The sequence below is a fragment of the Gallus gallus genome, chromosome 2 (assembly GCF_016699485.2).
Source record: "Gallus gallus isolate bGalGal1 chromosome 2, bGalGal1.mat.broiler.GRCg7b, whole genome shotgun sequence".
Classification (NCBI taxonomy): Eukaryota; Metazoa; Chordata; class Aves; order Galliformes; family Phasianidae; genus Gallus; species Gallus gallus.
In genome coordinates, this window is record NC_052533.1 from 24549588 (window position 1) to 24557503 (window position 7916).

The following is a 7916-nucleotide window of genomic DNA, read 5'->3' on the forward strand; positions in this document are numbered from 1 at the left end:
GGGAAGAGAAAAGCGGTGCCCTTTCCCTATACCCGCGCCCTATGCCCGCAGCCCGTGCCCGCTCCCTATATCCCCGTCTCCGGCCGGCCGGGGGGAGCGGCCCCGGGCAGCCCCGGGAGGCGCGGCGGGAGTTGGGGGCGGGGGCTGCCGGCCGGGGCGGGGGCTGGCGCTGGGCTGGGACGATAAAAGCGGGGTAATTGCATTTAGGCAAATGAGGCAGTCTCGGCCCTCCCCGTCGCCAGGTCTATAAAGTGCGGAGCGCTCCCACGGGCGGCCAATGCGCGGCGAGCAGCGCCCGGCTCCCGCTGCGAACGGTGCGTGTCCGTCTGTCCGTCCGTCCATCAGTGTGTTGCCTGCAGGCGTGAGGGTGCGTGTCTGTGTGCTTGTGGGGGTACGTGCTTGTGGACTTGTATGGGTGTATGTCTGTATTTTGTGTGGGGCTGTGTAGGAGAAAGAGTGCCTGCATGTGCTTGTGTCCACACCTGTGTGCTGCATGTGTAAGCCTGGTTTGGGGTGTATTTGGCGGTGTGTGTGAGCATCCCTAGACAGAGTGCGTGTGGAGAGCTGTGTGTGTGTGTGCAGCTCAGGTGTGTGACAGGTGAGCTTATAGCTAGACGTACATGGATAGGTGTGCGTATATGTGAGGGTGTATCCAGATATGTGCACATCTGTATGTGAAGGTGTGTGTCTGTGTAGCTCTGCCGTGGTCTGAGGATGGGTGCACCTCGATGTGTGTCTGAGGGCTGTGGTGCCCAGCTGCAGGGTGTATGCACACCAAGGGCTGCAGGTGTGTGTGTGTGTGTGTGTGTGTGTGATCTGGCCCTGAGTGTGTAGGCGTGCAGAGTACCCTGCAGATGCTTACCCTGCACCCCACAGGACGTCAAGGCGGCCATGAGGCTCCCGCTGGCTTTCACCGTGCTGCTGCTGGCCTCGGCACAGGCACTGGCCGACGAGATGGCTGCTCCCGATGACCTCAGCTACTGGGCAGACTGGGCCGACGGCGAGCAGAAGGTGAGCGCTGAGACTGAGGGCTGTGTGGGTGCTGGGGGTGCTGGGGCTGTGCTGAGTGCCGCGCTGTCACCCTGCAGGAGGAGCTGCCACTGCCCCTGGAGCACTTTCTGCAGAGGATGGCAAGGAGACCCCGGCCCCAGCAGTTCTTTGGCCTCATGGGCAAGCGGGATGCGGGTGAGTGGGGCAGGGCACCCCTGCATGCTTTGCCAGCACCCATCCGCACTTCTCAGAGGTCCCCTTCTCACACCTTACATTTTTCTCCGGACTTTTCTTGTTGCTTGTTCAAGTTTAGTATAAGACAAACCCTCTATCAGAAAGGAACGGGCTTCATGTTAACCTGCTGGGTGCGCACCAGTAAGGGGTGTGTTGGCATCTTGTGGGTCGGCGTGTGTGGTGGCCGCTCGGTGCTCTGAACGTGGAAGCAGCTGCGTGCACAGCTCCCTACCTGGCAGCGCATGGGTTTGTCTGACACGAGATTTTGTTGTCCCTTCAAAGAGAAATGCAATTGTAAACATCATCTTAATTTTCCTTAAGCCTCCAGAGTGTGCTTGGTGTAGTTTCTGTATTTGATGCTTTAAAGTACTGCAGTAGCATCATATATGTTTGTCTGGTTTTGGTCTTTTTTTTTTCTAACTACTCTCCTCTTTTTTTTCTTTCCTTTCCTCCTCCAACCAGGATATGGCCAGATCTCTCACAAAAGTAAGTTAAAAAATGTAAATGTTTTAAATGCTTATGTGAGGATACTCTGATGGAGAACAGCATGTTCCAGGGTGCAGGTGGCTGAGTTTAGCTGAGGAATGGCAGCACCAGAGGTGGATCACTGCTCCACCCCACGGTCACGTCTCAAACCTGTACCCAATATGAGCCACCACTTGCTGTGAGATTTCAAGCCGCATTAAAGTGAGGAAGCTGCAGCTCTTAATTTCTCAGGGGGCTCTGCGAGCCTTTCTCAAAGGCGAGGCAGGCTTGCTGCCAGGCTCGGAGAGGAGCAATTAAGACAGCAAACTCTGGAAGATTAGAATTGCGAATTCCCAAATCCCTGAGAATGATTCCAGGGATAAGCGAGAGGCTGTGAGGTGCTCCCTGTGCTGTCTGGTTGTGAGTCAGCCCCACTCACAGCAGGGCTGGCTGCTGATCTGCCCTACAAACAGGAGCAGCCGACACGAGCAATACGTGCCCCTTGCTTTGTGCCTGTGCCACACGGAGTGGGAGGTGGTGCCAGCAGTGTGCCGTATCCTGCTTGTGCACAAGGACAGGTGTATTCTCTATCTGAAGATGCTTAGATAGAATCTGAAAGACCTAACCAGTTTAACGATTATTTTCTTACTTTGTGAGACCTCCTCTGCCCACAGAGGTCAATAAGTGCTCTGTTCATCACTGGATTTTATCACTGGGATTATTTATTGGAAGACCAATTAAAGAGTCAAACATCCTGCTGGCTTAAGTTAAAAAAAACAAACAAACAAAAACCTACAGACTTCCAAAGCTGTTTCAGTGCCTGCAAGGTCTGAAATTGTTCCTCTGGGCCTGTAGATAAAGTAGCCAGGCAAAATTCTTCCCAAAGAGAAATCTGTTTGCCTCAAAAGTCAGCTTAGAGGAAGAAGAATGGCTCCTTTCCCATCCTTACCTGAACTATAGCTGTTGCCACATCTGAGGCCAAAAGCTGCAGTAATTTATCCTCTACAAATCCAGTGGCTTGAGGAGTGCTAACGGAACAGGAAGGTAATAAATATTCCACAAATAGAGCCGGGCTGTCTGACTTAGACATGGCCAGACAGAATCCCACTGATTCCATCTCTACTAAGGCTCTGCCTCATTGGTGAGGAGGGTTTAACACCTACAGGTAGAATAGGTGCATCATACAGATGAAAGCTCTACCACGGCACTGCCTTTGGCAAGATTGACCAAAAATGCATTGGGAAAGGAGTAAGAATCAGTTATTGCTTGTTGTTGTTCTGTCGTATTTAAACAAACAAAGAAAAGAAGTAACACATGTCAGTCTGAGTCAATAATCAATATTCGTTCTCTATGCTCTGAGAGTGGCATGAAAAATGAGTATGTGAGATGAATGGTTTTGAAGTCTGTGTCTTTTTTTCCTGGTGAGGATGCGTTGTCTTAAAAGCCTGCCTATTTAAAATGCATTTAAACACCCCCAAATGTATATATTTTCTTTTCAGGGCATAAAACAGACTCCTTTGTTGGACTTATGGGCAAAAGATCTTTAAATTCCGGTATGTATGCGACTGAATCAGTACTCTGATACACAGCCATTTAACTCTGTTGCCTCTGTTCTCTCTTGTGGGCTGGTAGAAGAGAGCTCTCTGAGAGGGGACCGGGGCTTTCTGAGCTTACATGTGTCAGGGTGCCCCAGGGTGCTTTCTCAGTGTGGCTGGGCCTGCTGTCGGCTGCTACCAAGCAGGTGAAGGCAGGTGAGGGTCCCCAGGGCGCTTCCCTCACTCCCCTGTCCTTGCCAATGTGTGTTCTTCTTGTCTTGAAGGTGCTATGACAAGAAAGAGATTCTTCACTGACACATCAGGGGAAAAAAAAAAAAATCAGAGGCTGAAAACATGAACCTATTCCAAATTGCACTTCAATTCCAGATCTCCCAGATAAGGGGATATTCTCTTTGTCTCTGTGGATCACTGTTCCTCAGATCTGGAGCAGGAGGTGAAAGAGCAGAGCTTTGCAACTGACGAAATCTAACTCTGCAAATGGAGCTGTTAAACATTCCGGCTTCTAATTTTACCCCCAGAATGGAAAAAAAAAAAAACAAACCAAAAACAAAACACATAAATTCCTGAATGAATGCTGTGAATTTCTCCTATTTTCCCATAGCACTCATGTAGGGCAGAGCTTTCTCCCCTTACAAGCATGAGCCTTGCAGGTGATTTGGGCTGCTGGGAACTCCAGCTCTGCTGTGGGGCTGTGATGAAGGAATCCCTCACTGTGAGCCATAAAGATTCAGTTAATTCCCTACTATAGGAATTAAAAAAAGATGGGGGAAAAAAAAAAAAAAAACCTAAGCCCTAATGCCTACTTCATGTCTCTGAAATAGTTTTCTCTGTTTTGTTAAATGGATGATAAAAGTTAAATTACTAGCTGACACCTTTATATTATGTGGATACATGCTGTGATCTATATTCTGCAATTATGGTTGTCAGGAACTTTTACTTTCAATTAATCCCCATTCAGACTAGTGATATTGCTCTCTGCATCATCTTGCAAATTGCTATGTATCATGAATAATTTCATACAATTTTATCTGTGGTGGCAATAGCTATTAAATGCACGATACCTGTAAATATCTCTGCTATCATAAAAGTAAATAGCCTGGAAGTAACAAATGGGGTTTTGTAATCCCAATGGAAATATTTACATGAGTATGAGGATGCAGTATACAGCAAATGTTTAAGAAAGGCAAAGATTTGATTGCTTTGATTTCAAAATGTCTGGTATAGTTGGGGTACTGTGCTGTGGTATTTAAGTATTTATCTGTAACAAAGGGGAATAATGAGGTTTCTCCCTGCTGAGCTGTGGTTAACGTGTAAAACCACACCTCACTGTGATGGTGGCACTCAGAGGTGGCAGCTCCTGCAGCGCACTGTGCTGAATGTCCCCAGGCTTGCAGGGTGTTCATGCACAGCTGGGCTTGAATATGCTCTGCAGTGCTTCCTTGGGGTCACAGCAGGGGTGACCAGCTCTGCCTGCTGAGGTCAGGCTATGCCCAGAAGTGCTCTGCAGAGCTCCCTCATGTTGAAACAGCAAGGAGGAAAGCTGTCCCACCACTGCTGAGCACTGAGTTTTTTACTGAAGGCCACTGTAGGTGGCAGTAGCCCATGGGGTGCTCTGGGTTTGGCATAGCTCTTGCTGCAGCCTTTGGTTACAAGGTATTGCTGTGAGTATGGGCTGGAGGCAGGGAAGGCTTATGCTCGGGACAGGAGGTGGGAATGTCTGTGCAGAAAGTCCTTTAGACTCAGGCATTGGTCTGAGTGCTCAAGTCTTGAAATGAAATACTGGAAGGTAAATAGGTTCTGAGCTAAGAGTATTTCAGGCAGCTCATAGATGAGAAGCGAAAGGCACAGTCCGTCAGCATCCTGAAGGATTGCATGGTCTGAGGGGCAAAGCCAAATTAAGCAGCTGGGGGCTGTGCCAGGACCCCATGTCTCTGCTGGCAGCAGCCTCTGAGCTGCTCTGTGGGGCAGGAGCATCATTGAGTGGTGGGTGAACTTTGGGGTTCCCATGGAGCTGCAGCCTCCCTGCTCCCTGGCTGCAGGGGCCACGTGGGCTGTGGGATTATGTGGGGCTGTTCGACGTGTCTCATGCTTTTCTGCTTCTTGCAGGATCCTCTGAAAGGAGCATAGCACAGAATTACGAGCGAAGGCGTAAATGAGACACTCCTGTGCGTTATTTATTAAACTTCGTTTGTTCCAATGGCCGATGCAGTGTAACATAAACTAACCACCGTATGGAATAATTATTTATTTAATGATAATAAATGGTTTTGTGTTGGGTTTTTTTTTTTTTTGAAGTTTTTTGGTTTTTTTTTTTTTTTTTTTGAGTTAGGCATTCAATGAGATGATTATTTTTCATATAGTGGCAGCGATCCGTGTTGCGTAGGAGCGTTGGGTGCTGGAAGGACAGCTCCTTCAGGGCCAACGACCTCGGTGACGTCTCACAACAAAGCACATCGTTCAATATGACCTGTAGAGTTATGTTCACCAAACAGAGAAAAGGTTCTTTTTGTTCATCCGAAGTGAGTCTGTATCAGCTTCACAACCATGCAGAACAGAGCTGATGTACAGTCTAGTGCCTCGATTTGTTTTCATGGTTTATAATGTACTGTAATTTCTGTATCAAAATATATTTGTATCATTGCAGCATGTTTTACGTTTTCTGACTACACATCTATATATTTTAAAAAGGTGGGAGGGGTAAGGTTTGAATGTGAATCCGAGGTCTTCATTTCGTAGCTTGGAATTTTATGATAGTAACATTTTAAATAAAATCTACTCTGGGGATTTTGCAACATACTTCCTTGGGTGACAGTGATGGCGTTCTTTCCAGAATGAGACACGGATCCAAGCAACTGATCTCAGACTAGAAAACACAGCGGTGTAATGACTTCCTTTTGCAGGGAGGCTGTGGGCCTCCTCCTGTAGGGCTGGCAAAAGCTCTGGGGGATTTGCTACTGGAGACAGCAGCTCTGGGTCACTCGAGGTGCCATCAAGCCTCACCTCTATGGAAACCAAGGTGTGTGCTGACTGAGTGAGAAGGGCCCACTGTGTCCTCCAGCTCATTTGCTGTGGATTTCATCCACTATTGTCTGTTATTTGAAAGACAAGCTTTTAATAGATTGTAGCCCTCTGATTCACAATAAAAACACCTGTTGACTTGGACCAATGCAATGTAAGAGAAAAACATGTGGGTTTAATTACCTTTTTTAATTAAAATGTCTGGTTACTGTATTTCCAGACAGTCCCAAAATGCTACATTCACCTCACCAGCTGCCAAGGCATCTGGAGATGTATTTTTTTTCCATCTGCATCTTTCCATCTTTCGTTCTCTGCTGCTTTCATACAAGCCTTCACTGCAGACTAACCTGCACAAAAGGATTAACTGGTTGTTGTTGTTGTTTTCCATTTCTGAAGTGAACTCAGCAAAATCAATTTTCAAGTTTGTCTGAGGCATTCCCACAGCTGCACCCATTAATAGTGCTGATGGGCGTAGGGCCTTCCTTCTGCTGGATATTGATGTGATCCCCCCAGAGCCTCCTCTTCCCCAGGCTGAACAGACCCCTCTCTCTCAGCCTCTCCTCACATCACAGATGTTCCAGTCCCTCTATCATGTTGGTGGCCCAGGTCCCTCCTGCACTGAGGAGTCCAGAACTGGACCCAGCACTGCAGGTGTGGCCTCACCAACACTCAGTGAGGGGCTGTGTTGGCTCCCGCTTAGCTCAGTGAGGAGGGGAAGCTGTGCTGAGCTGCAGGCACTGCTGAGGGAGCACAGCCGTATGCACGTGTGCACTGAGTAATGCTCAGTGAAGGGTGAAGAAGAACAAATAGCCCCAGCAGCAGAGAGAGTGAGTCTCATACGTGTGGAGGGCAGCACAGGCGTTAGTTAACAGAAGTAAGGCCTGAATCTTCCGGAGGAACCATTTTCCCTGGAAGGAAAAGCTGACCCTTCAGCTTCACATACCCTTCAGCTTCACATACCCTCCTGTTATGTGGCTCCCTGCAGAATGCTTATGGTCTCCCCTGCAGAACTGACGTTTGTCACAGCTCGTCTTCACTTCTGATGGCGTAATAAAGAAAGGTTTGTGCTAATTCACATTTTGAACAAGAAGACTGGCACTGATGTCTATGCCTGCACCGAAACACATTCCCAGGTACAAATAGAACAACCACACAGCATGAGACAGGGATTGAAACTTTCCAGCTAACTCCACCACCAGCAAAAAATGGGTAGTGTTTCAGGGCACTTTCCCCAGTTTGAGAAGGAGCATTTGGGAGGATGTTTGGAGCAGCAGCCCATCCCTGCAGTGAGCAGGGAGGACGTGCCCCAGTTCAGTGATGCTCTGGAGGATGAGGAAGAGGAGGAGGAGGAAGATTCTCGTTTCTCTCTGCCCGTGTGCATCTCACTCCCACCAGGGTTCTCCTGATGCTCCAAGGCTAAAGTGCAAATTCACAGCCTAATTCTTATGCCTTTATTACTGCTTTTATTAGAAACGATGTAGTTTATGCATTATTGAGAGCTAAAACTTCAGGGGTACTTTTAAATCACTTCTGTTGTCTTTACTGTCCCTTGTGAGGCAGTTCTCTCCTTGAGCTTTTAAACGCTTTTACATGATAGACAGCATTGCATACCCAGGCCACTTGTATCTTCAGCTGCACAACTCCACTGCAAGT

General features: G+C 48.1%; 1 protein-coding gene across 4 annotated transcripts; it reads left to right on the plus strand.

The window, feature by feature from the left end:
• Nucleotides 1-213: 213 nt before the first annotated feature.
• Nucleotides 214-6041, plus strand: TAC1 (tachykinin precursor 1). Of its 4 annotated transcripts, none has more exons than XM_004939319.5 (7): nucleotides 214-367; nucleotides 877-1011; nucleotides 1089-1185; nucleotides 1687-1710; nucleotides 3189-3242; nucleotides 5352-5410; nucleotides 5606-6041. In XM_004939319.5, the coding sequence occupies exons 1-6, from the start codon at nucleotides 278-280 to the stop codon at nucleotides 5399-5401; spliced, it is 450 nt and encodes a 149-aa protein (XP_004939376.3). In that variant the 5' UTR covers nucleotides 214-277; the 3' UTR covers nucleotides 5402-5410; nucleotides 5606-6041. The 4 variants fall into 4 exon arrangements, with proteins under 4 accessions (XP_004939376.3, XP_025004222.1, XP_004939375.3 ...); XM_025148454.3 differs by having other exon boundaries at nucleotides 214-314; nucleotides 5606-5888; XM_004939318.5 differs by having other exon boundaries at nucleotides 5352-6041.
• The last annotated feature ends 1875 nt before the right edge of the window (nucleotides 6042-7916 follow it).

What these genes read in the sequence shown, in the direction of transcription:
- TAC1 (XM_004939318.5), top strand. Translation starts at nt 278, where the DNA reads ATGCGCGGCGAGCAGCGCCCGGCTCCCGCTGCGAACGGTGCGTGTCCG. An exon ending in TGTTGCCTGCAGGCGTGAGG is followed by an intron (nt 368 to 876) that starts GTGCGTGTCTGT and finishes TGCACCCCACAG; the next exon opens with GACGTCAAGGCGGCCATGAG. An exon ending in CATGGGCAAGCGGGATGCGG is followed by an intron (nt 1,186 to 1,686) that starts GTGAGTGGGGCA and finishes TCCTCCAACCAG; the next exon opens with GATATGGCCAGATCTCTCAC.